Raw genomic sequence first — 27,602 nt, 5'->3', positions numbered from 1 at the left:
CATTGTCCTTGATGCATGGGACAGACAAGAGAAAAAAATAGACAAAGATATCCATCCTTGAGGGACACATTCATTCTAGCAGGAGAGACAGGAAATAAACAGGAAAACAATAAAAATGAACTTACATAGACTATTGTGTGTATGTGTGTGTGTGTGTGTGTGTGTGTTAGTTGCTCAGTTGTGTCCAACTCTGCTACTCCCTGGACTTTAGCCAGCCAGGCTCCTCTATCCATGGAATCCTCCAGGTAAGAATACTGGAGTGGGTTGCCATTTCCTTCTCCAGGGGATCTTCCCAAACCAGGGTTTGAAGCTGGGTCTCCTGCATTGCCGGCAGATTCTTTACCATCTGAGCCACCAGGGAACCCCATATATAATATTAGAAAGTGCTAAGTGTTATGGAATAAAGAAAAAGTAGAACGGGGTAGCATGAATGGGGATGTTTGGAGTCAAGAGTCACTGAGAAGAGACTTGAAGGAGTAAAGTGAGTAATTGGAAGGTAGGTAAGGACAGTGTTTCTGGCTAGAGAAAGAGTACAGAGACACTAAGATGGGAGAAGCCCACTGTGTTTGGAGAACATCAAACATACCAATGTGGCTTCAGAGTAAGGAAGGAGTACAGGAAAAGTTGAGTTTAGAGAGATTACAGGGGCCAGATCTTTGGGGACTCACTGAAGTTTGGACAAAGAAGTGATGTGATTTGTCTTACGTTTCTAAAGAATCTCTTTGGCCTGGAATTAAAATAAGTAATACAGGAGCAAATGTAGGAGCAAGGAGATATGTTCAGAAATAATTGTAACAATCTAGAAGAGAGGTGGGGCTTCCCATGGCATAGTGGTAAAGAATCCACCTGCCAGTGCAGGAGATCCAGGGCAGGAGACACGGGTTTGATCCCTGGGTAGGGAACATTCTTTGGAGTAGGAAATGGCAACCCACTCCAGGATTTTTGCCTGGAAAATCCCATGGACAGAGGAGTCTGGTGGGCTACAGTCCATGAGGTCGCCAAGAGATGCAACTAAGCACGCAGGCACACAGTTGAGAGATGATGGTGGCTCAGATGAAGGTGCTCTCTGTGGAAGTGTAAGGTGCTCTAATTTGAAGAAGTATTGAATGTAGAGTCAGAAGTTCCTGGTGAACTAGATGTGGGTGTAACAGAAAGAAAGGAGTGAAGAATGATGCCAAAGTTTTTGACCTGAGTAAGCAGAAGAATGGAGTTGCCATCAATTGATACGGGTAATACCACAGGTGATGGTGGCTTGTTGGGGAAAATCAGGAGTCTGGGCTTAGTCATCTTGAGGTTGAGATATTCATGAGACATCCAAGTGGAGATGTTGAGTAGGCTGTTGGACACTGAATCTGAAACTCAGGAGACAGCCTTGGCATGGAGATGCAGATTTGGAGGTTGTCTGCATGTAAATGGTATTAAAGCTTTGAGAATTGATAAAATCACACAGGGAGTAAAAATAGAAAGATTTTAAAAATACGAAAAAGAATATAGAAAGAAAGGACAAAGGACTAAGACCTGGAGATTCCAGTATTAGGAAGTTGTGGGCATGGGGAGAAGAGTGTGCTGCTCAAGGAGAAGGTAAAGAAAATACATCAAGGGGGAGGAAGTAATCAACTGTATCAGATGCTACTGATAGGTCAAGTAAGGTGACCTTATTTGGTGACCAATTTTCAGTTCATTGGTGTCTATAGTGTGGAGATCATCAATAACTTTGACAAAGATCAGTTTGGGTGAAATAGGGAGTGGATGAGGAAGTGAAAGCCATCTGATCTCTGAGTCTCGGTTTCCTCACCTGGAAAACTGTGAGGAAACCTCTTGATTTAGGAAGACCAAGTAATATATTTCTGCCCTCTTTACAAAAAAAAAAAAAAAAAGCCTCTTTGCAAAAAACCACCCAATAAATGGCACTAACACCCAAAAAAGATGTCCTCTTCATTATAGGGGACAGGAATGCAAAAGTAGGAAGTAACAGGTAAATTTGGCCTTGGAGTACAAAACAAAGCAGAGCAAAGGCCAACAAAGTTTTGCCAAGAGACTGCACTGGTCACAACAAACACAGCAACTGGTCTTCCAACAACACAAGAGAAGACTCTACACATGGACATCACCAGATAGTCAACACCTAAATCAGACTGATTATATTCTTTGCAGCCAAAGATGGAGAGGCTCCATACAGTCAGCAAAAACAAGACCAGGGGCTGACTGTGGCTCATATCATGAACTCCTTATTGCCAAATTGAAACTTAAATTGAAGAAAGTAGGGAAAACCACTAGACCATTCAGGTATGACCTAAATCAAATACTTTATGATTATACAGTAGAAATGACAAATAGATTCAAGGGATTAGATCTGATAGACAGAGTGCCTAAAGAACTATGGACGAAGGTTCATGACATTGTACAGGAGGCAGTGATCAAGACCATCCCCAAGAAAAAGAAGTGCAAAAGGCAAAATGGTTGTCTGAGGAGGCCTTACAAACAACTGAGAAAGGAAGAGAAGCAAAAGGCAAAGGAGAAAAGGAAAGATACACCCATTTGAATGCAGAGATCCAAAGATCAGCAAGGAAAGATAAGAAAGCCTTCCTCAGTGATCAGTCCAAAGAAATAGAGGAAAACAATAGAATGGAAAAGACTAGAGATCTCTTCAAGAAAATTAGAGATACCAAGGGAACATTTCATGCAAAGATGGGCACAATAAAGGTCAGAAATGGTAGGGACCTAACAGAAGCAGAAGATATTAAGAAGAGGTGGCAAGAATACACAGAAGAACTGTACAAAAAAGATCTTCATGACCCAGATAATCACAATGGTGTGATCACTTGCCTAGAGCCAAACATGCTGGAGTGCAAAGTTAAGTGGGCCTTAAGAAGCAACACTATGAACAAAGCTAGTGGAGGAGATGGAATTCCAGTTGAGCTATTTCAAATCATAAAGATGATGCTGTGAAAGTGCTGACTCAATATGCCAGAAAATCTGGAAAACAGCAGTGGCTACAGGACTAGAAAAGGTCAGTTTTCATTCCAATCCCAAAGAAGGGCAATGCCAAAGAATGTTCAAACTACCACACAATTACATTCATCTCACACACTTGCGAAGTAATGCCCAAAATCCTCCAAGTCAGGTTTCAACGGTACATGAACTGTGAACTTCCAGATGTTCCAGCTGGATTTAAAAAAGGCAGAGGAATCAGAGATCAAATTGCCAACATCTGTTGGATCATCAAAAAAGCCAGAGAATTCCAGAAAAACATCTACTTCTGCTTTATTCACTATGCCAAAGCCTTTGACTGTGTGGATCACAACAAACTGTGGAAAATTCTTCAAGAGATGGGAATACCAGACCATCTGACCTGCTTCCTGAGAAATCTGTATGCAGGTCAGGAAGCTACAGTTAGAACCAGGCATAGAACAATAGGCTGGTTCCAAATTGGGAAAGGAGTACCTCAAGGCTATATACTGTCACCCTGCTAATTTAACATATATGCAGAGTATATCATGAGAAATGCCGGGCTGGATGAAGCATAAGCTGGAATCAAGATTTCTGGGAGAAAAATCAGTAATGTCAGATATGCAGATGACACCACCCTTATGGCAGTAAACAAGGAAGAATTAAAGAACCCCTTGATGAAAGTGAAAGAGAAGAGTGAAAAAGTTGGCTTAAAGCTCAGCATTCAGAAAACTAAGATCATGGCATCCGGTTCCATCACTTCATGGCAAGTAGATGGGGAAACAATGGAATCAGTGAAAGACTTAATTTTGGGGACTCCAAAATCACTGCAGATGGTGACTGCAGCCATGAAATTAAAGACGCTTGCTCCTTCAAAGAAAAGCTATGACCAACCTACACAGCATATTAAAAAGCAGAGACATTACTTTATCAACAAAGGTCCGTCTAGTCAAAGCTATAGTTTTTTCAGTAGTCATGTATGGATTTGAGAGTTGCAGTATAAAGCTGAGTGCTAAAGAATTGATGCTTTTGAACTGTGGTGTTAGAAGACTCTTGAGAGTCCCTTGGACTGCAAGGAGATCAAACCAGTCAATCCTAAAGGAAATCAGTCCTGAATGTTCATTAGGACTGATGCTCAAGCTGAAACTCTGATACTTTGACCACCTGATGGGAAGAACCGACTCATTGGAAAAGACCCTGATGCTGGGAAAGATTGACGGTGGGAAGAGAAGGGGTTGACAGAGGATGAGATGGTTGGATAGCATCACCAACTCAATGGACATGAGTTTGAGTAAATTCCAGGAGTTGGTGATGGACAGGGAGGCCTGGCGTGCTGCAGTCCATAGGTTTGCAAAGAGTCAGACACAACTGAACTACTGAACTGAACTGAAATAACATACAAGGAGCAGAAATAGAAACTTTCTTTATGATGAAAGTAGCAGACAACTGGAAACCTGGACCAATATTTATGAAAATGGAATAGGGATGGAGGAATTGTAAATGACTTAGTAAAACTGAGGAAAGATTTATTCAAAGTGTACCTGTAGGTAAGAAGCAAGTTAATTTGTATGGCACAACCTCAGAAAACCTCAGAATGGTTAAAGCATTAGAGGCACAAATGCCTCTGAAGATGAAAGTTAGGTGTGAACTAGAAACAAGGCAGTTGTTCAAAAAACTGTATAGAACCATTAGAGCTCTAGGTCTCCAGGTCTGGAGGCAGGGTCCTGCCTTTCCCCTCCAATGAAGGAGGCAAGAGATACATTACATCAAGAAACTGAGTTAAGATGCTGTAGTCTGAGGGGTACCAGACACAGAGGAAGGTGAAGCCAGGCTGAAAAAAAAATTATAAATTTTGAGATCCCTAGACCTCTCCTCTCATTTACCTCCAGGTCGCTAACAACCAAGATACACTTTTCCAAACAGAAAATAATGGAATATTATTCTGGAGAAAATTAACTATGCCAGAAAAAATATCTTAAAGATCTTGACATTTTTGTGGAAGAAAATCCCATTGGGAAAAAGCAGCAGGTGCCTTAATTGCTCCCACAGTGACAAATGCTATCCACACACAATTTTAGTGCTTTACTCTTAAATGTGAACAGAAGTCCAAGAATCACCTGACATTCAAAGAAACCTGCTGATGTGAAGGAGAAAAAAAAAAAGAGCTCAAGTAAAGAGAAGAAAAGAAAACAGAGTAATGCAGAGAGATATATAAATGTTCAAAGAAACTATAATTAATATACTTGGTGAGACAAGAGAAGATATTATATCAATTAAACAAGAACAGGATCAAAGAGAACAAAAACAACAGAAGTAGGAAACATCTTAGATATTAAAAATGTAATAGCTAATTTTTTAAAAAGTCAATAAAGATGTGGACATTAAATTTGAGGAAATACTCCAGACAGTAGGGGAAAAAATGGATAATAGAAGTGAAAAGATAAGAAAATTAAGATTCTTGGGTATTCCCTGGTGGTCCAGTGGTTAGGATTCTGGGCTTTCACTGCAGAGGGCCCAGGTTCAATCCCTGGTTGGGGAAGTAAGATCCCACAAGCTGTATAGCCAAATAATAATAATAATATTATTATTATTATATCCAGGAAGTCCAACATTTATTTAACTAAAAGATCTTTAGAGAGAAAATAGATAAAATGGAAGAGAAAGTGAAAGTGAAGTTGCTCAGTCATGTCTGACTCTTTGCTACCCCATGGACTGTAGCCCACAAGGCTTCTCTGGCCATGGAGTTTTCCAGGCAAGAATAGTGGAGTGGGTTGCCCTTTCCTTCTCCAGGGGATCTTCCCAACTCAGGAATCAAACTCGGGTCTCCCTCCTTGCAGGCAGACTCTTTACCGTCTGAGCCACCAGGGAATCCCTAAACGGAAGTAAGGTAGTTATCAAAAGGAAAAAAAAAAAAAAAAAAAGACAACTTCCAAATTTAAAGAACATGAATTTCTAGATCAATAGTGCCCACCAAGTACCCAGGATAATAAATAGATCAAGTCCCACACAAAGTACTGTTATAATGAAATTTCACAAGTGAAAAGATAAGGAAAAAACATCCTAAAATAGTCCATAGCATTCATAGCATGTACACAGAAAGGATTGAGAATAAGGATTGTGTAAGGGTTCTCACTCCAGTATTCTTGCCTGGGGAATCCCAGGGATGGAGGAGCCTGTTGGGCTGCTGTCTATAGGGTCACACAGAGTCGGACACGACTGAAGGGACTTAGCAGCAGCAGCAGGGCTTCTCAACAGCAAAATTGAGATCCAAAACATCATGCAACAAGGTTTCAAAGTTCTAAGCAAAAAAAATGGAAGGCAAACTGTCAACCAGGAGTGAGGAAAAAAATAGCTTTTTGACTTTGTTATCTCCCAAACATAATTCCTCAAAAGCTACTGGAAAATGGGCTCCACCATTAAAAAAAAAAAAAAAAAAGAGGAGAAAGATAGCAACGAAGAGGAAGCCGTGGATCCAACTCATTCAAGTGAAAAAGGGAATTTTCAGGATGAAACATATGAAACATAGCTAGAGGTGATGTGCGGCAGGCACAGAGCACACCAGCGCAGGCTTTAGTGGAAGGATGAGGGCCTTAGATGGGATGTTGCCAGGAAAAACAGGAAACTGAATTTCCCACAGACTTAACCAAAACAGAAAGCTGTATCTTTAGAGAAAGTGTTAGTTGCTCAGTGATGTCTAACTCTTTGCAACCCCATGGACCATAGCCCGCCAGGCTCCTCTGTCTACGAAATTCTCCAGGCAAGAATACTGGAGTGGGTTGCCATGATACTTGCACAAACTACGGGAAGTATATTGAAGTAATTGTCAACTAAAGGAAAATGAAAAGGTATAGAAGACAGGAAGTGTAATCATTGTAAACTACTCTGCTCAGCAGTGGACATTAAGCATCAGGCATTGAAATGAACACAGAGAATCCATGACCTGAACCCTAAACTGAGATGTGAATATATTGGGAAGATAGGATAGACAGGTGTATGGTAGGAGCTGAAACTCTCACCTCCACAAGAAGTCAGTGGATAATGTCTTTAAAAAGCTGGGCCAAGAGAGTACTGTGTAGATATTGTTGAGAAACATAGAGATTAATATCAGAATAAACAGCTGCATATATGCTGGACGTGGTTTTCTCCTCTGGGGTGCAGGCACAGTTGAAAGAATGCTGCTTTGTTTATGAGCCTTTTGGCATCGACTCTTTAAACATTCTGTATGTGTTACTTTGATAAAGCTAGAGATTAAAACAATACCCACACACATACACGGAAGTGAGATAAAAATGCCAGTGGTATTGAGTTGTCAATATTAACTATGATACTGTGGCTGTCAAGTCCAGGCACAGTGCTGGGAGGTTAGAAATACACATTCAGTGCCAATTTTCCTACCCAGATTCCATGATGAGAAGCCAACCCATTTCTCATCACATCCCTCCAGAAATATGCCAGCACCAGAGACCCACTCATCACTTCCTAAATGAGCCATGCCAGACTCCTTCCCTTGGTGGCCTCCAAAGCAGGCTGTGCCAGATAACCCATTGTAAGATGAAAAGAAAACATAATTTCCATTTATTTTATATATCATTATTTTTAAAGTTTCTATTTATTGTGTATATTTTATTTTTTCTGTTTTTAAGCTATCCACTGGTTTAATTTCAGACATTAAAAAGCAGTAAAAATATATAAAAGATTCCTATCTACCCCATACTCAGATTCCTTAAGTGTTTTCAGTTTCAGTTCAGTTGCTCAGTTCTGTCCAACTCTGTGCAACCCCATGGACTGTAGCACGCTAGGCCTCCCTGTCCATCACCAACTCCTGGAGTTGACCCAAACTCATGTCCATCGAGTCGGTGATGCCATCCAACCATCTCATCCTCTGTCATCCCCTTCTCCTCCTGCCCTCAATCTTTCCCAGCATCAGGGTCTTTTTCAATGAGTCAGCTCTTCGCATCAGGTGGCCAAAGTAATGGAGTTTCAGTTTCAACATCAGTCCTTCCAATGAACACTCAGGACTGATCTCCTTTAGGATGGACTGGTTGGACTCTCAAGAGTCTTCAACACCACAGTTCAAAAGCATCAATTCTTCAGCACTCAGCTTTCTTTATAGTCCAACTGTCACATTCATACATGACTACTGGGAAAACCATAGCCTTGACTAGACGGACCTTTATTGGCAAAGTAATGTCTCTGCTTTTTAATATGCTGTCTAGGTCAGAGAAGGCAATGGCACCCCACTCCAGTACTCTTGCCTGGAAAATCCCATGGATGGAGGATCCTGGCAGGCTGCAGTCCAGGGGGTCGCTAAGAGTCAGACACGACTGAGTGACTTCACTTTCACTTTTCACTTTCCTGCATTGGAGAAGGAAATGGCAACCCACTCCAGTGTTCTTGCCTGGAGAATCCCAGGGACGGGGGAGCCTGGTGGGCTGCCGTCTATGGGATCACACAGAGTTGGACACGACTGAAGTGACTTAGCAGCAGCAGCAGGTTGGTCATAAGTATTCTTTGAAGGAACAAGCATCTTTTAATTTCATGGCTGCAGTCACCATCTGCAGTGATTTTGGAGCCCAAAAAAATAAAGTTAGCCACTGTTTCCACTGTTTCCCCATCTATTTGCCATGAAGCGATGGGACCCGATGCCATGATCTTAGTTTTCTGAATGTTGAGCTTTAAGCCAACTTTTTCACTCTCCTTTTTCACTTTCATCAAGAGGCTCTTTAGTTCTTCTTTGCTTTCTGCCATAAGGGTGGTGTCATCTGCATATCCGAGATTATTGATATTTCTCCCAGAAATCTTGACTCCAGCTTGTGCTTCATCTAGCCCAGCATTTCTCATGATGTACTCTGTATATAAGTTAAATAAGCAGGATGACAATATACAGCCTTGACGTACCCCTTTTCCTATTTGGAACCAGTCTGTTGTTCCATGTCCAGTTCTAACTGTCTTTAAGTGTTAGCATTTTATATAACCGCTGTGTTAATAACTTAGTCATGCCTGACTCTGTGTGATTTCATGGACTGTAGCCCAAGAGGCTTCTGTGTCCATGGGATTTCCCAGGCAAGAATACTGGAGTGGGTTGCTATTTCCTTCTCAGGGAGCTCTTCCCAACCCAGGGATTGAATCCAGGTCTTCCGCATTGCAGGCAGATTCTTTACCATCTGAGTCACCAGGGAAGCTCTATATAACCGTTGTGTAAGTATAAAAATCTGGAAATTAACATTGATACAATAATATTGTTTAATCTATGGATCATATTCATATTTCTCTAACAGCCCCACTAATACTCTTTTCTGGTCCAAATCAACTCAAAATTTACATGTTGCTGTTCATTGTAATGTGTCTTTGGTCTCCTTTAAGCTGCATCAGTTCCTCACTCTGTCTTTTGTAATACTGACACTTTAGAAGACTATTAGCCAGTTATTTTTCAGAATGTCCCATGACTGGAGTTTGTCCACTAGTGATTAAATTCAGGTTAGGCATTTTTGGCAAGAGTACCACAGAAATGATGCTATGTAATATAGCAGGGGGTACATACTGTCACACCTTCCCATTCCTGATGATGCTTTACTCTCTTGGTTAAGGTGATACTTACCAGGTTTCTCCTAGGTTGTACCTTTTCCTTTAGTATATATTAGGTGTATGTGTTTGTGTGTGTGTGTGTGTGTGTGTTTATATTTATATGCCCAATGAGAGAGACACTTTGAAGCTATGCAAATATCTTGTTTCTCATCACAGTTTTGCCTACTTGATTTTAGTACTCTTCACTGATGTCTGAACTAGTACTGTGGTGTTGGCTAAAGGGTGATTTTTCTATTTCCATCATACGTTCTAAATTTTTTAGTTGGCATTCTACTGCAAGGAAGAGCTTCCCCTTCTCCTCTATTATTCAATTATTGAATAATTTTATTCAGTTATTTTTATCAGTATGAACTCATGGACGATTTTTTCTTTAATTTATGATTCATTACCATCATTAATTTGTTGCTGCAATTATCCCAAATATGGCCATTTGAAGGATCTTTGACAGGTCTTTTGTGTTTTTTTGACATGTCTGCATCTTTTTTTAAGGACTTTTTTGGCTTCCCAGCGCAAAGTGTTCCAAGCTCACCTGTGCTTTCCCCAGCCCTGTAATCAGCCATTTCTCTAAGGAGTCTTGGTTTCTTTCAGTGGAGAATAGTATATTGAAGCCAAGATGTGGATACCATTATATATATTTTATAATATATGAGCTTGGTAGTACAGGTACTTATTTTATATATTAACCATGTATTTTTAATTGATTGAGAAGCACAGTAAATTATTTTTTGCAAAACATTGCTCTTTGTTTAAAAACCAGAAGCCGTGGAAGCCATGGTGGGATTAATAGCTCTTGCTCACTTGTACAGCATGATGCCTCTGTCTCTGGCACTTACCTTTTCCTGCCGTGTGTCATAGACAGCAATTCTGTCAAGTCTGTCTGTCTTTCAACTTTTCCTGCAATGAAAGAGGTTCATGTATACACGTTACATGGCAGTGAAGGCCAAACAGGGAGTGTTGCCATGTCCCAGAGAAGCACTATGTGGTCACACGCACACTGGGCAGCCCCTATATAACACGCTGCTCTCGGGAAACAGAGAAGGATTCTTGTGGTTCCCAAAAGAGCTCTGCAATCAACATTTCACTCCTTAAATGTAACCATAATGCTCTATCAGGGCCTCTGTGTTCTCTTTGCTGGACACAAGTCTGTCATTTATAACTTGCGGAAGTGTTATTTGTGGTTAAAAGCAGACAGGAGCCAGACTGCTTACTTTCAAATCCTGGCCCCAGTACACACATTAGCTGGGTGATCTTGAGTGATTTACTCCCTTTATTGTGCCTCAGTTTCTTCACATGCAAAACAAGATAATAAGAACAACAGACCTACACTCTAAGACTGTAGTGCCAATAAAATGAGTTAATATACATAAAGTGTTTAGAATAGGCCAAGTACATTATATGTGCTAAATTAGTGTAAACAATTATCATTATTACTCCAGAAGACTGAAGATCTGTATATCTATGTGAGGGAGCCTCATAAAACATGGCATAGAAATATATAAAAGTTCAGGGCATAAAGGATTAGGTCAAACTAGGGCTGTGTGTCTAAAGACGAGTCCCCAAGTGGGACAATTCATTCCACCTTTTCAGTCACTGACTCCCTCTCATTGCTCTTTGCCTCACAGGCAGGCATGCCTTTCCTCTGAGGCACAGGAAGTATGCTGGACATGGATGAGGTGGCTTTGGGTGGCTGAGAGGAGCTGGACAAAAGCCAGAGTAGACTTGAGACCTTTTCCTTCCATGATAAAGTTTTATAAAGTCAAAGATTTATAAATAAGAACATATTGCTTTAAAGTGAATGTTTTACTATGGTATAGAATAGAGATTTGCATAAATTTCTGTGCTAAAGCCAAGGCCTTCTAATAGTGTTTGCTTCTGTGCCCACCTTAGTGGGTCATGTGGTCAGAATATTTAAGAAGCACCATCTATGAAATAGTTCTAGTGAAGAAAATAAGGGGAAACAGCCATCTTTGAGTGGGAGGTGGAGAAACTCAGAAATGGGAAAGAAAGGCCACCTAAAAAGAGAGATTAAGGGTCCTAGACAAGCGAACAAATGTAGAAAAGTGAAGTAGGTACAAGGAAGAGAAGTGGGCGTGCCTGGGGACAAGCCAGCCTCCTCTGCAATGGCTCTTGCAGTGAATGTTGCCCAGCTACTTCCGGGCCTGGCTTACATTCGAACATAGAGAACAGCAGGTGCCTCATTTGGAAATATTCACAGAGTGAGTAGCTCCTCTTTTTACCAGGTAGTTCACTGAAAAGCTGAGAAAATCATTCCGCTCCATGTCAAGTTTAAAAGTCGCCTTTTGTTTAATTACCAGATACCTGACAAATATAGATAAGCACTACAGAGCCAAAATGGATTTGGGGCTGCCAGTGAGTTGCATCTGCTGTAGGCATAGAGGTTTTAATATCATTAAGACAGCATCTCCTTCCAGACATCTCCCATGGTAGAATCAGGAAGTAAATCCAGCTCTACACTTTTAAAGAAGCAATAAAGATTGCCTCCTGTTGCAGCATGAAACTGGATTTGCCAGTAGAAAATCTCATTAGGGTAAACATTTTTTACTCTTATCAATCCTCTGCCAAGTTGGCTTGCTTTATTCTTTCCTCCAGAAGATAAAATTCCTTTTAAAGTAAAGTTTAAAGCCTGTCCCAAGAAGCTGATACACAGACAGTTGTATAAATAAAAGCTCCAGATAGGATAATAGAATAAGAAGCTAATGTCAGCTTTCCACATCTGACTGATGACGTTGACAGTCACACAATTTAAAAGATCAGGAATCTGAGACTTGAGTCAGGTAATCTACAAGGCAATGACAGATACTCCCAAGTATAAAAATAACCACTGATAATGGATATAGAAATATTAGGCACCATGTAGAATGGGTGGATTTTTGTTAAATTTATTTTTTAATATCTCAGTGAACATTTAGAAAACTATTCTTTATTTGTTTTGCATTTCCTTTTGATATGCCTAAAGGCTTTTTCCTCAGTTGACAGAGATACTTTAAGCTTCTACATGCTTCAAATAGCATAATCAAAAGAGTGGGAATAAAATATACAAATATAGGGGACTTCCCATGTGGTCTAGTGGTTAAGACTCTGCTTCCAGTGCAGGGGCACAGGTTCAATTCCTGGTCTGGGAACTAAGATCCCACATGCCATGTCGTGTGGTCAAAATAAATAAATAATAAAAAACAAAAGTTCCTTGAACTGTAACACATGTTTTAAAATATACAAATATAGATGAAAAGGAAGGGGAAAACATATTCTGCTTCATTTGGCTTGAGCAGGGGGCTAGTTTTAGAGGAAATGTACAAATCTGGCTTCATCAACTTTTTCATCTCTCTTTGAGCTTCAATTGCTTCAAATGTGAAATGGAAGTGTAATGACACCACCTCACAGGGCTATAGTAAAATTCAAATGCAATAATACTGGTAATGTGCCCAGCACATAGTAGGCACTCAATAGATTTGCACTCTCCCTGGGCCCTTTCTTGGTGGTGTGCCCAGAAAGACCCTTTCTGAGCATGGTGAAAACAGTTGATTGTCTGCCCAGTAGACATCACTCCTCAGGTATCCACATTTTCATGTGGGCGATGACCCTTCCCAGACTGCCAGTTGACCCGGAGGAAGGCTGCTTCCTTTCTTTTGGCTGGACCTCAGTTCTGAGGTGAGCTCTGGATTGTGTTAACACAATCAGCCCGACTAGAGTCACTGGCTCATGTGACTGAAGCAACCTAATTAGAATGAATTTCAGAAATGTTGGAATACTGAGGCAAAAGGGCCCTGCTGAGTATGGATAAAAAAACCTACAACACCGTAAATACTACCAAGAGCCACCCTAACGTCATGAGGGAAACCAACCTGAGGATAGCAGAGAGTTAGAAAAGTTGATTCTCAACAACTTGGTTGTTGCAACTACCAATTCTGAAGTTTGTTTGACCTCTGTATTTCCAGTGACAAGAGCCAATAAATTTCTTTTACAATTTAAAAACTTTCTATTGAGTTTTCAATAACTTCTCCCATTAGAAAAAAAAAAAAGCCCTGAAACCTAATTGTTTCAAACCAGGAAGTTTGAAACATCCTCATTTCTCAGTGAGAACTACAACCCACAACTCAAGAGGATCACAAAGTAAAAAGCTAATAATTCTCAAATTTTCAGATCTTTTATGCATTATAGCTGATTGAAAGTATCTATAACTTCTATCATGTCTTTCTATTTGTTGCTGATACATGTTATAGTCATATATCAGAAATTTCTACTGTAACTGTTTCTAGTATATAAGGACTGTTTTACCTAGCTATTCTAAAATTAGAATAAATTGGTTCTATCAAATAAATGTACAAGGCAGATTAATTTCCTTATTTATTTCTGCATACATTTTGTAGATCATTCATCCTGGTACATTCACTAGAAAAAAAAATCTGGTTATTCACAATCAGGTGTTCATGGGAATGTCATCTGTGGAAGAGATAAGCAGCTGGTAACCCTTGCTTTGAGAATTTTCTAGGCTGTTGCTATAGCCAGAGTGTTTGTGTCCCTGCATAATCCATATGTTGAAACCTAACCCCCAAAGTGATGCTAGTAAGAGGGCCTTAGTAATTGACTAGCCCAAGAGGGTGCAGCCCTCATGAAAGTGATTAGTGCCCTTATAAAAGAGACCACATAGAGCTGCCTTACCCCTTCCACATGTGACAATACAGTGAGAGGGTGGCTGTCTATGAACCAGGAAGACAACTCTCACCAGATAACAAATCTGCCAGTGCCTCGACCTTAGACTTCCCATGCTCCAGACTGTGAGAAATGAATGTTTGCTGTTTAAGCCATCTGTGATATTTTGTCATATGTGTATATATATGTGGGTGTGTGTGTGTATGTATGTATGTATAGTATATTTGTTATAGGGGTTCCCAGGTGGCTCAGTGATAAAGAATCTGCCTGTCACGGTGGGAGACATAAGAGACTCAGGCTAGATCCCTGGGTGAGGAAGATTCCCTGGAATAGGAAATGGCAACCTGCTCCAGTATTCTTGCCCGGAAAATTCCATGGACAGAGGAGCCTGGTGGCTATAGTCCATGGGGTTGCAAAGAGTCAAACACAGCTGAACAGCTGGACACAACAACACATATATGTTATAGCAGCCCAAATGGACCAAGACAGCTGAATTCTATGATAAAATTTGCGGGGCTTAACTGACAAGAGCAAAACTTTTAATATTTTAGAAGAAAAGAGATCTTTTCCCAAATTTTAATTTTTTAAATTTATCAGAGAGATCTCCACATGAGGAGAATATACATATTCAAACTATTAAACATGCTTTTTTAAAGATTGACTAGTAACACTGTCAAAAGAAATCTCAGGAAATAATCCACTAATGCCATATAACTTGTAGCTTCACAGATGAAGATACAAGTCAGGTATCTAGGAAATAAATTTAACCCCAAAGTTTCAGTTCACTTAGATTTTTGTTTGTTTCTTTAAATCTGTTTATTTGTTGCCTTACTCTAGACAAAATTTAAGGCAATGAGTTTAATTGTTCTCCTTTCAAATGTTTTCATTTTTTAAATAATTTTATTTATTTATTTAATTTTTGGCTGCACGGAGTCTTGCTTGCTGCTTGTGGGCTTTCTCTAGTTGCGGCGAGTCGGGGCTGCTCTTCGTCGTGGAATGTGGGCTTCTCTTGCGGTCGCTTCTCTTGTTGCAGAGTTCAGGCTCTAGGGCACACAGGCTCAGTAGTTGTGGTGCAGTCTTAATTGCTCTGAGGCATTTGGAATCTTCCCGGACCAGGGACTGAACCCATGTCCCCTGCATTGACAGGCAGATTCTACCCACTGTATCACCAGGGAAGTTCTCAAATGTTTTTAAATGAATTAGAATGCATTCCACTGTTCACAAATCCTATAGAATTTGATCTGTGCAAGAAAGCACTGTACTCTCTACTCCTTGTGAATGCTGCCTCCCTTTCGTCAAGACAGAAATCACCTCTTAAATTACCACCAGTTAGTTATTACCCAAACAGAAGGATTCCAAAAGTTTGAAAACACCCAGGTTTAATAGGAAATAGTAGGCACCATGCTAGATTATGTTGAAGGAAGAGGTGCAATTTTATGATCCACATTCTCCATTATTTCTTGGCATGTCAGCAGGCAGGAGCGATTCCAGGTGAGAAGCTGGAAAGACTGGACATAGTGATAAGAGGATTACAGAGAAATAATGAGGATAGAGATGTACTGAAAGATAAGAAAGCTAAGTCATTGCCTTAAGCAAGTCACTTGGCCATCCTTATCTAAATATAAAATGAACATTTGCTTTTTTGCCAGGATTAAAGAGCACATGTCTGATGCAGGAAGAAATAATATTAGAAGTACTCAGCATCAGGCAGTCTCCTCCTCTGTATCAGGGAGCTGAACCAGGAATGAGCAGAATCTCCAGGACTGCCTGTTGGGGACAAAATCACAGCATTCAATTCTTACAGCAGGAAGCTGTCTTAATTTGCAAGTTCTGCAAATAGGATTTTGTGGTTTTGGAGCTTATTCAGTTTGAGACAAGGCAAAAGATGGACGAGGGAGAGTGGCATCACAGAGGAAGGTCGGAAAATGCCACAGAACTCAAATAAGTCCAAATAAAGTGTCTCTCAACCCCCGCCTCCACCCACTGATTCTTTTAAGGTAGGGATTGGCCTAAGGATGGCCACACCTTTTTTTTAACTAGTCCTACAAAAGTAACCTGGTACGTCACTTCGGAATTTAGGGGTACTTCAGTTCAGTTCAGTTATTCAGTCATGTCCGACACTTTGCAACCCCATGGACTGCAGCACGCCAGGCTTCCCTGTCCATAACCAACTCCTGAATCTTGCCCAAACTCATGTCCATCGAGTCATTGATGCCATCCAACCATCTCATCCTCTGTCATCCCCTTCTTCTCCCGCCTTCAGTCTTTCCCAGCGTCAGTGTCTTTTCCAAGGAGTCAGTTCTTCCCATCAGGTGGCCAAAGTATTGGAGTTTCAGCTTTAGCATCAGTCCTTCCAGTGAACACCCAGGACTGATCTCCTTTAGGATGGACTGGTTGGATCTCCTTGCAATCCAAGGGACTCTCAAGAGTCTTCTCCAACACCACAGTTCAAAAGCATCAATTCTTCAGCGCTCAGCTTTCTTCACAGTCCAACTCTCACATCCATACATGACTACTTGAAAAACCATAGATGTGACTAGATAGATCTTTGTCAGCAAAGTAATGTCTCTGCTTTTTAATATTCTGTCTAGGTTGGTCATAAGTTTTTCTTCCAAGGAGCAAGTGTCTTTAATTTTATGGCTGCAGTCACCACCTGCAGTGATTTTGGAGCCCCCAAAAATAAAGTCTGCCACTGTTTCCACCATTTTCCCATCTATTTGCCATGAAGTGATGGGATCAGATGCCATGATCTTAGTTTTCTGAATGTTGAGCTTTAAGCCAACTTTTTTACTCTTCTCTTTCACTTTCATCAAGTGGCTCTTTAGTTCTTCGCTTTCGGCCATAACGTTGGTGTCATCTGCATATCTGAGGTTATTGATATTTTTCCCAGCGATCTTGATTCCAGCTTGTGCTTCATCCAGCCCAGCATTTCTCATGATATACTCTGCATATAAGTTAAATAAGCAGAGTGACAGTATACAGCCTTGATGTACTCCTTTTCCTATTTGGAACCAGTCTGTTGTGCCATCTCCAGTTCTAACTGTTGTTTCCTGACCTGCATACAGATTTCTCAAAAAGCAGGTCAGGTGGTCTGGTATTCCCTTCTCTTTAAGAATTTTCCAGTTTGTTGTGATCTACACAGTCAAAAGCTTTTGCGTAGCCAATAAGGCAGAAGTAGATGTTTTTCTGAAATTCTCTTGCTTTTTCTATGATTCTGCAGATGTTGATAATTTGATCTCTGATTCCTCTGCCTTTTCTAAATCCAGCTTGAACATCTGGAAGTTCATGGTTCATGTACTGTTGAAGCCTGGCTTGGAGAATTTTGAGCATTACTTTGCAATTGTGTGAGATGAGTGCAGTTGTGCAGTGGTTTGAGCATTCTTTGGCATTGCCCTTCTTTGGGATTGGAATGAAAACTGACCCTTTCCAGTCCTGTGGCCATTGCTGAGTTTTCCAGATTTGCTGGCATATTGAGTGCAGCACTTTCACAGCATCATCTTTCAGGATTTGAAATAACTCAACTGGAATTCCATCACCTCCACTAGTTTTGTTCATAGTGATGTTTCCTAAGGCTCACTTGACTTTGCACTCCAGCCTGTCTGGCTCTAGGTGAGTAATCACTTCATTGTCATTATCTGGGTCATGAAGACCCTTTTTGTACAGTTCTTCTGTGTATTCTTGCCACCTCTTCTTAATATCTTCTGTATCTGTTAGGTCCATACAATTTCTGTCCTTTATTGTGCCCATTTTTGCATGAAATGTCCTCTTGGTATCTCTAATTTTCTTGAAGAGATCTCTAGTCTTTCCTATTCTATTGTTTTCCTCTATTTCTTTGCATTGATCACTGAGGAAGGCTTTCTTATCTTTCCTTGCCGATCTTTAGAATTCTGCATTCAAATGGGTATCTTTCCTTTGCTTGTCTGCCTTTAGCTTCTCTTCTTTTCTCAGCCATTTGTAAGGCCTTCTCAGACAACCATTTTGCCTTTTTGCAATTCTTTTTCTTGGGGATGGTCTTGATCACTGCCTCCTGTACAAGATCACAAACTTCCATCCATAGTTCTTTAGGCACTCTGTCTATCAGATCTAATCCCTTGAATCTTTTGTCATTTCTACTATATAATCATAAGGGATTTGATTTAGGTCATACCTGAATGGTCTAGTGGTTTTCCCTACTTTTTTCAGTTTAAATCTGAATTTGGCAGTAAGAAGTTCATGATCTGAGACACAGTCAGCTCCCTGTCTTGTTTTTGCTGACTGTATAGATCTCTGTTCATTTCCAAGGCAAACCATTCAGTATCACAATAATCCAACTCTATGCCCCAACCAGTAATGCTCAAAAAGCTGATACAAGACCTTCTAGCACTAACACCCAAAAAAGATGTCCTTTTCATCATAGGGGATTGAATGCAAAAGTAGAAAGTCAAGAGATACCTGGAGTAACAGGCAAATTTGGTCTTGGTGAACAAAATGAAGCAGGGAAAAGGCTAACAGAGTTTTGCCAAGAGAACACACTGGTCATAGCAAACACCCTCTTCCAATAATACAAGAGAAGACTATACACATGAACATCACCAGATGGTCAATACCAAAATCAGATTGATTATCTTCTTTGCAGCCAAAGATGGAGAAGCTCTATATAGTCAAGTCATTCATACACATCATAAATTATAGTCATCAATGTATTAAATGCAAAGGGATGAACAGACCCACATACAAGGCATCACACATTCACAAGCATACAAGGCAGTCAATTAAGTGAATGCCCTGGTATTTTTTTGTCCCCAGCCTACCTTCTCCCACAATGTACTATGCACAAAGCCTTGCAAGATAACTAATCACACAACTTTAAAGCTAAAAGTGGCCTTACATACTACCTACTGAGAACCTGCACAAGCAATTACCTTTCTGAGTCTCAGATTTGTCATCAATAAAGTAAAGATGAAAACATTACCCACCTAAACAGTTATTATAAGGACATAAGTTAATATAAGTTATTATATGCTCAGTTAATATCAGTCTGGTCATTTGTGTTGAAGAAACTGAGATTCAGCAAGGTTGGAGAACATGTCCAACTTCGTGACAGTGATGAGACAAAACCCAGAACCCAGAGTCTCCTGTGTGCTCTGGAAGGCAGATGGAGCCAGGCCTGTCCTCAGACAGTAGGCAAACCTTTAAGGCTAAACATGGCATCACTCCATTTATGGATACAGGTTTCCATTCCAGTGATGAAAGATGGTCCTCTATGTGCTGATGCTCAGCTGAGCACTGGGAGAGGTTTCTCCATAGCCAAGATGGTAAATGACTGACAGAGATCCAGGAGGAAACCTCTAAGTCACAGACCATGAATATAAACCACCACCACAAGCTTTTGAAGTTAAATAAGTAAATAAACAACTGAAGTTAGATAAACAACAAACAAACAGCTAGTCTGGAGTAAAAACTATTTTTTCTCCTCTGATGAAACCAAGCCCCTACATTCTACCAGTGCCCCAGCCTCCACTGCAGTCCACTCCCCTTGAAAGAGCGCAACCATTTTTGGCCTCTAAAAATGGAAATTGTGTTTGGTTAAACCTAATATTTGTGAATTAACCTATAGCATGTTAGTATTTTAAAGTGGTGCTTTGCTTATTAGGGACTCTTCTTTCTTTTCTATTTTTTAAATCATTAAAGTATGATAACACATTTACAGGTGACTTGGAAATAATAAAGTTACATATAGTTCCTCTATATGTTACAATTATTATTTTGTGTATTTACTCTCAGCATTTTGTAAGCATAACTGAACTATTTATAATTGTTAATAACATTTGAGCTTTCAATTATGCCTTAAAACAATGAACTCCTAGCCTGTTTCCTCATCTAGAGTAAGAAGAAGCTGCCCTGAATTATCTCTAAGGTTTCTATTGTTTTTATCATTATGTGTCTGTATGGCCAGATTTAGTACATTTTATTTGATCAAAAAACTAATTTGTGCCTATTTGTATCTTTAGTCCCTACGGTTTATTGTTTATGCAGTATAACAACTTGCATACAACTTTCAAAGTTCTAGGGAAAATTTCACATGAAAAAGGTTTAACGTGAACAGCTATTTTCTGCATGTTTCAGTTATTCAGTCATGGGGGCCAATTAGAAAAGTAAATATATTTATCAGCAAATTTCTTTCACTCAAAATAAGTAGTTTCACTTAGTCATTTCACATAAAATACGTATTTTTAAACAGAGATGACCTATGTTACTGAATGAAGAATAACAACTTTTAAAAAAAAATAAAATGTTAATATCTGAGCTTATTTGAGAAGAAACAACCAGGACCACATCCTGCTTACCTGTTACTCAGTTTGTGTTATTCTTTTAGAGTCACCCACCAGTTGGTCTACATACATTATCTCATGTCAAGCTTTGGAAGAATTCCACAGGATCAATACGTCCTCACTTCACAGATAGAGAATGGGATATTCAGGGAAACAAACTCGACCTGTAGCTTTCATAGTCAGTTCTGTGCCAAGGATCCAGGAAATAAGAGAGAGAGAGCTGTCTGTGTACTGTGGGCTAAATAATAATGATGGTTTCAACATGGAAAGCCGGAGAAGGCAATGGCAACCCACTCCAGTACTCTTGCCTGGAAAATCCCATGAACGGAGGAGCCTGGTAGGCTGCAGTCCATGGGGTCGCTAAGAGTCGGACACGACTGAGCGACTAAGCACACAGCACAGCACAGCACAGCATCTGGGGTGAGGCCCTAGGACCTGCATTTCTAACAGGTTCCCAGGGGCTGCTGCTAGTGGTCCAGGCGCCACCCTTTAGCACTAGCAGGGTAGACAAGCACAGCGACCCTAAACCCAGGCTGCGCATGCAATCACCTGGGTTGAGTTTTTAAAATCTCGATGCCTGGCTTCACCCCCCAGAGATTCTGATATAATAGACCTTCTGTGGAGCCCGGGTAGTGTCGTTTTCCAAGCTCCCCAGGTCCTTTCGTGTAAGAGCCACTCGTGCTGAAGCTTCCTGGAAAAGCGGGGAGTCAGGGCAGAGGGAGCCACATTCAGTTCTGAACTGCCAGATTGAATCAGTTTGTCTGTCTGCATGTCCTTTCCCAGAGGCGGGTGGAAGCAATGCACTAGATGAGCTTCCTAACGTCGTTTTCCCCACTCAGAATTGATGCTCTGACTGGGATGCTTTAAAAATGCATTTCCCTGGTTGTCAAGTAAAAGCTTTTAGACACCCATTGATTTTTTTTTCTTAACAATGCTGCCCTCTAGTGTCCTTTAGTAGAATCGTGTTAAAAACCCACCTCAGCTATCAGTACAGTGACTTCCTGTTAGAGAGCTAAATAACTTGGGGGATTTTTCTCTAACTTTAAAAAAAATTGAACAAATTTAATATGCATTAAACTAAATTTTACTTTGTGGCCACATGGATCTCCATCTGCTGGCTCTCCATTCTCTGCATTCCTCCCTGGATTCTGTGCAGCAGCCTCCTCCTCCCAGAGTCCTCTGCATTCCACCAGCCCTTCTCTGCAGAGTCAGCAGCCAGACTTATCGGGGAGCAAAGAAATCGCCATCAACTAAAGTGCCTGGGGCATGGGGGCATCTTGCATAGGCTCTTCCACACTCAGAATTGTTCTTTCTCGCCTTTTCCTCACTTCGTACCTCGTTCTCACTTGATTGAGAGTTTATTGTGTGCTATGCAGTGCTGTGCTTAGTTGCTCAGTCGTGTCCAGCTCTTTGCAACACTATGGACTGTAGCCTGCCAGGCTCCTCTGTCCATGAGATTCTCCAGGCAAGAATACTGGAGTGGGTTGCCATGCCGTCCTTCAGAGGCTGTTCTTGATCCAGAGATCAAACCCATGTCTCTTACATTTCCTGCGTTGACAGGCAGCTTCTTTACCACCAGCACCACCATTCATCAAACAGGGTCTCCCCTGTCTTCCTATGATGACTTCTCCAAACCTCCCAGGGTCGTGCCATCTTGCTTGAAGCAGCATCCTTCCCACTGCAGGGGTTTTGTCCTCCGTCTCACTTTGTCCAGTCTCTCCCTCTCCATTCTCCCCAATCTCCTAGCCCACATCCTCAGTTAAATCCTCTATCTAGATTACTCTCAATGGCATATAGGCTTTCTCTTGCATCTTTCAGTTTTAAAATAAAAATCTCCTTTATCCTAAATACCCACTTTAGCTGCTGCCCCCTTTCTCTGCTCCATTCATTTCCTAACTTGAGTCCACCCAGGTTGTCTCTAACACCTTTCCTTCCTCATGCCCAGTCTTCAGTCAGCTCCAGCCTGGCCTTGGTCCAAACACACCAAGGACACTGACAACACTCTTTCCAGGCTCTTCGTTGACCTCCAGCGTTCTGGCCTTTCTGATTCAAATGCTCACATGTTCCAATCTTTGGGCACAGGTCCTCCTGCAAGCCCTCTCCATTCTTGATTCCAAACGTCCCCACTCTGGCTTCCTTCCTACTCCTCTGGCTGCCAATGACCCAGAACCCCACAGTGTACTCTTCCCAACTCCTGCTTTGGCTCTTCGAAACTCTTTTGTTTTCTCTGGGCAGACTTCCCTTACATAGTCTCATTCACTCATGGATTTAAATACAATTAATAGACTGTTGATGAACAAATAGCTCACCTTCAGCCCAGGTTGCTCACATATCATTATCCAGTTATCTCTACTTGACATCACCCCTCTGTCTCTCACAGGCATCTCTATTTTTGGCATGTCCTAGATGACTGGATGGCATCACTGACTCGATGGATATGAGTTTGGGTAAACTCCGGGAGTTGGTGATGGACAGGGAGGCCTGATGCGCTGCGATTCATGGGGTCGCAAAGAGTAGGACACGACTGAGCGACTGAACTGAACTGAACTGAACTGATGAAGGACCCTGACTCTTCCTCCCAAACCTGTTCCTCCCTCAAGCTTCCTTGATTCCTCCTTTTCCTCACTTGCCACATACAGTCCTTGGGGATTCTATCCACAAAACAGATTTTGATCCGTTCATGTCTGTCTTTGCTATGACCTCCTGATTTCAAGCCCCTTATCTCCTTCCAGGAATGCTACAGTAAACCTCCTAATGATCTTCCTGCTTCCTCCAGCCCTCGCCTCACAACATGGTCAGATGGTGTTCTGAAATATATACTGCATCATCATTCCCTTACTTAGAAATATTAGTGACTTCCCATCAAGCCCTGAATAACAAACACTGTTTGCCCTCTGCCAGCTTCATCGTGTAGCCCTGCCTTCCTTCCTGACTCAGCTTCCTCCACCATGGCTTACAGATTGTGGGTTCACCAAGCTCTGTCCGGCCCCAGGGCCTTGTCACATGCTGCCTAGAATATTCTTCCCTTGTTTTTCACCTGACTGGTGCCTTTTTATTTTGTATGCCTAGACATTACTTCTTCCTTGACCAACTATATATGTTTTCCTTCTCATTCCTGATCTCAGCCCCCTATTTGCTTTCTTCATAACACATTACATTTTGTGGTAACCCTAAACTCCCTGAGTCCAGGAGCTTTGTATTTATCTTACTCACAGATGAACCTAGTGCCTGGCAAATATTAGGCTGTTAGTACATTACAGGAAATAAGGGAATGAAGGAATGGGAAGCGTCACAACCTCCACTGCACCCTACCTGCTGTTGTCAAGACCTTGGTGACTCCCACATGGCCAAGCCACTGGACCACGTCCTGTGCTCATCTTACTTGATTATGGAATAGAGACAGGGGAGCATCTTGGGTTCATTTATTCCCTGTTAACCTGTTAGTGTTTACCAACAAGTTTGATTCGCCACAATATCTCCAGCACCCAGTACAGCAGACTCCTCATAAGTCCTGTTGGTTGAATGAATACCTCAGCTCTGAATGAAACGGGATGTGAAAGGAAAGGGAAGTAGTACAACGATGGAGAGTTCCAAAGAGAGAATACTTAGGGGCAGATATTTAAGGAATGGCTTTGAATTTCCAGAAATGTTAGCACACGTATTCATTTCTATTTAAAGACAAGAAAAATGTTTCATGTAACTTTTTGTGTCTCGTTTGCTCTGTAAAGGAAGAACTATCTTCATAGATTTGGTTGTTGAGTAATAAATTGATATTTAGGAGTCTTTCTCCAAGAAGGAAAAATATTTTCTTTACATGCCGAATTCTACCTCTGTTGGGTAGACTCTGATGAGTAAAACATTCCCATCTTCCAAACAAAGACCAAGGGCAATTTAAAATGCTTTATGTAAGTCAAACAAGCAAGGAAGCTAGGACCCTAACCCTCACTGTCTCATTCCAAATCCTGTCCCTGATCAATTAAGACAGTGCTTGCTGGTGAGAAATAAAATAACACAAATACTCAATTAAAGTTTGAGACAAGGATTTGATTCTGCTGAAGGACATGTAACCTACCAGGTATTATCAGTAGGGTAAGAAAAGCCCATGACCTGCAACCCCTTGAAAATGTGAAATGACCTGGCATCCTGGGTGTTTGGCTGACCTGGTTTGTAGAAGAAACCCAACCATGTCTGTGACTTTTCACTCAATTTAACTTGAGGCTCTCCATGCTCTCTGGTTCTGTAAAATATTGGCTGGTTCCAAGAGGATTAGCTCAACTCCACCCCTCTGGGAAGAGATTCATTTTCCTGTTTAGGAAATGTGATGTCAAGCTGAAAGAGGCTGATGAGCAAACAGGGTGGGGCCACATGGAGGTCCAGGTGAAATGCATGACATGGGTGTCTTAGAATGAAGTTTGGTCCAAAGTAGTCAAGGACAGGGTGTGCCAGTGTGGGCTGGGAGCCGTTGGGGCTTCAGCTGTTTGTTCAGCATTTAGTATGTTTATCTTTCTGCTAAACACATTGTTATTGAGTCATCTCTATTAAACAACAACGCTGCGTGAGGCTTAGCTCTGTAAATCCAACATACAAAGGCAGGACTTCTATCCTCAATGACCTTCCATTCTACAAAGTCAAAACAAATGCTTTCTCTTACTTCTCACTTTAGTGAGCAAGGTACCCAGGTTCTGAAAGAGGTGAGTCATGTATTCTTTTATCTGGCCAGGAACACTGAAGCAATAAAAGTAAAGGAAGAACTTAAGGTGGTCACTCTTTTTTTAATATCATTTCATATTGTTGCTGCAAACTGAAAATGGAAAGTCAATTTACCCAAAAAGTACCATCCACCTCCAAACCATCAATATTTTATGTTAGACTATTATGCTATCACCAGTGTCAAGGTAATTATACTAATCCAACAAATAATTGCATTAAACATCTAAGCTTTGGGCAGGAAAAGAAAAAAAATACTATATAACTTTGAAAAATATATGTAATGCTATCTCTTTGGCTTTCCATAGAAATTGTTCGTGCCATGACACATGTGATAAACCAAGGAATGGCCATGTACTGGGGAACTTCTCGCTGGAGTGCCATGGAGATCATGGTAATTCCATTTCCATTTTTAAATGACCATTGAGTACCTATTTTTATTTGTCAGACATCATGTATAAGTTGTAAGACCTTTTGCAAACTTTCTTCACAATCACAATGGCACCAGAATTCTATGATCAATTTCATCATTGGATATGGGGGCGGGTGGTGGATCTTATCAGCTCAGAATACAACATGGAGGGTGCAGGTCTCTAACAGGAATCGTGTTTTAGCATGGTCTTTGGTAGTAGTTTGGTAGTAAGAGAGTACAATTCTCAGCTAATGAGACATATGACACAATATTCCAGGGTTTTTTTTTTTTTTGACGTATTAAATAATGGTACTGTTCATAACATGCTAATTATAGATCATTTTTATATTATATATTAGTTAAGTTTTATTTCTTTAGGAACCTAGAAATAGTCAAACTATGTTTTCTTTGTAATAGTTCTTAATTCACACTTTGACTAATTTTCCCTGGACTTTACTCATTCCAAAACCTCCCAAAAAATAATTTCCTGATTTGGTATTTCTTAGTGAAATTGATGGTCATAACTTTGCTTATTATTTGACAATCTAGATTTTCTTGGTTTGTATTGATTTCACTAAAATGAATTTTTTTCATGCATACAGACTTATTTCTCATCAGAAATAAATTCAGTTGCAATTGTATTTCACCTTAGGAAGCCTACTCTGTAGCAAGACAATTCAACATGATCCCACCAGTCTGTGAACAAGCTGAATACCACCTTTTCCAGAGAGAGAAAGTAGAGGTTCAGCTACCAGAGCTCTACCATAAAATAGGTAATCTTCACAATCAAATTGACTCATTATCTTTAATAAGAGGATCAGGGATCCAGAAAAAAAAAAAAAAGGTGTGACTGAAATGCTTTCCTAAATGTTCCTAATTAATGTAGGGATTGTCAGCACTATGCATTCCAGAAACTAGAAGAGATCAAAAGGACTTGTATGCAATCTCTGGAGTATCACTCATGAAAGCCAAGCAGAGCTGGCAGACAAGCTGTTCTCAGTAGGTGTTCAAAAAAATGCATGTAGAATGAAAGGAAGAAATAATGAATAAACCTGTTTTTCATAGGGTAGTTGCTCTAGCCAAGAATGCATCTCTGAGTGGGTTTCCCCAAAATGATGGATTTATACATCTGTATCTCCTACTCTGCCTGGAACTGAGTCAGAAGGGGAATTCAAGAATGGCAGACAAGCCAGGGACACATGTTTGTGTAGGTACACATGATGCCAAAGGGAGGGAAAATATATATATACAACATGTACACAAGAATTTCGGATATCAGAAAACTTAAGCCACATTTTCAGGCATATTTATCGAAACAGGTTCCAGAGAAACTTTTTCGTAAGAAATGGGGGTTTACGTGAGTGGGGAAAGTGCTGGGTAAGAAAACAAGGATAAGAAAAGTCCGACAACAGAACAGTGGTTGTTACGGCTATCACCATGTGCTCACTGTGTTCTCTGTGCACCGGGCGCGGTGCTCCTCCTCCGACCAGGCACTGTTGAGGCACTGCGTGAACAAGCGAAGCACTGCATTTTTGTGCAAGCAAAAGTGCTTATCGCTGAGTGTAAAAAGAAATGTAAATTTGGGGCATCAGGAAACTCTGGATAAGCCACATTTTCAGGCTTGATTGTATGCCCTCCTCCCCATCACCAACAGTGCACAGTTGATGGGCTTATATTAATAAAAATGAAGCACACAGTTTGTAAATGCCTAAACTTTAATGGAATGATTTATGCTGATATTAACTCATATATATCTGGCCAGCTTTTCCCCATAACTAACCAGGTCCTTTCTGAATACCCACTCACTTTTGATCCCAGTTTGCAGAAGTAACTTTTTAAGGTTTTTTTTCTTCTATAGGAGTTGGAGCAATGACATGGTCTCCACTGGCTTGTGGAATCATCTCAGGAAAATATGGAAACGGGGTGCCTGAAAGTTCTAGGGCTTCGCTGAAGGTATTTTCCTCCAC

At 40.8% G+C, this 27,602-nt stretch overlaps 1 protein-coding gene and 1 non-coding gene across 4 annotated transcripts in view; both read left to right on the top strand.

Moving 5' to 3' along the window:
- KCNAB1 (potassium voltage-gated channel subfamily A regulatory beta subunit 1) overlaps positions 1-27,602 on the top strand; it is a 443,860-nt gene that overhangs the window by 393,902 nt on the left and 22,356 nt on the right. For all 3 annotated transcript variants that reach the window (XM_019960417.2, XM_019960426.2, XM_070792660.1), the window contains 3 exons: positions 25,532-25,617; positions 26,288-26,408; positions 27,494-27,588. In XM_019960417.2, coding sequence (XP_019815976.1) covers positions 25,532-25,617; positions 26,288-26,408; positions 27,494-27,588 — 302 coding nt within the window. The remainder of the gene's footprint in view (positions 1-25,531; positions 25,618-26,287; positions 26,409-27,493; positions 27,589-27,602) is intronic.
- On the top strand, positions 5,416-5,488 carry TRNAE-UUC (transfer RNA glutamic acid (anticodon UUC)). Its single transcript has one exon. It is a non-coding gene; the product is annotated as a tRNA-Glu (tRNA).

The sequence above is a fragment of the Bos indicus genome, chromosome 1 (assembly GCF_029378745.1).
Source record: "Bos indicus isolate NIAB-ARS_2022 breed Sahiwal x Tharparkar chromosome 1, NIAB-ARS_B.indTharparkar_mat_pri_1.0, whole genome shotgun sequence".
Classification (NCBI taxonomy): Eukaryota; Metazoa; Chordata; class Mammalia; order Artiodactyla; family Bovidae; genus Bos; species Bos indicus.
The sequence above is the reverse complement of the archived record's forward strand: the minus strand, read 5'-3'. Positions and strand labels throughout refer to the sequence as shown.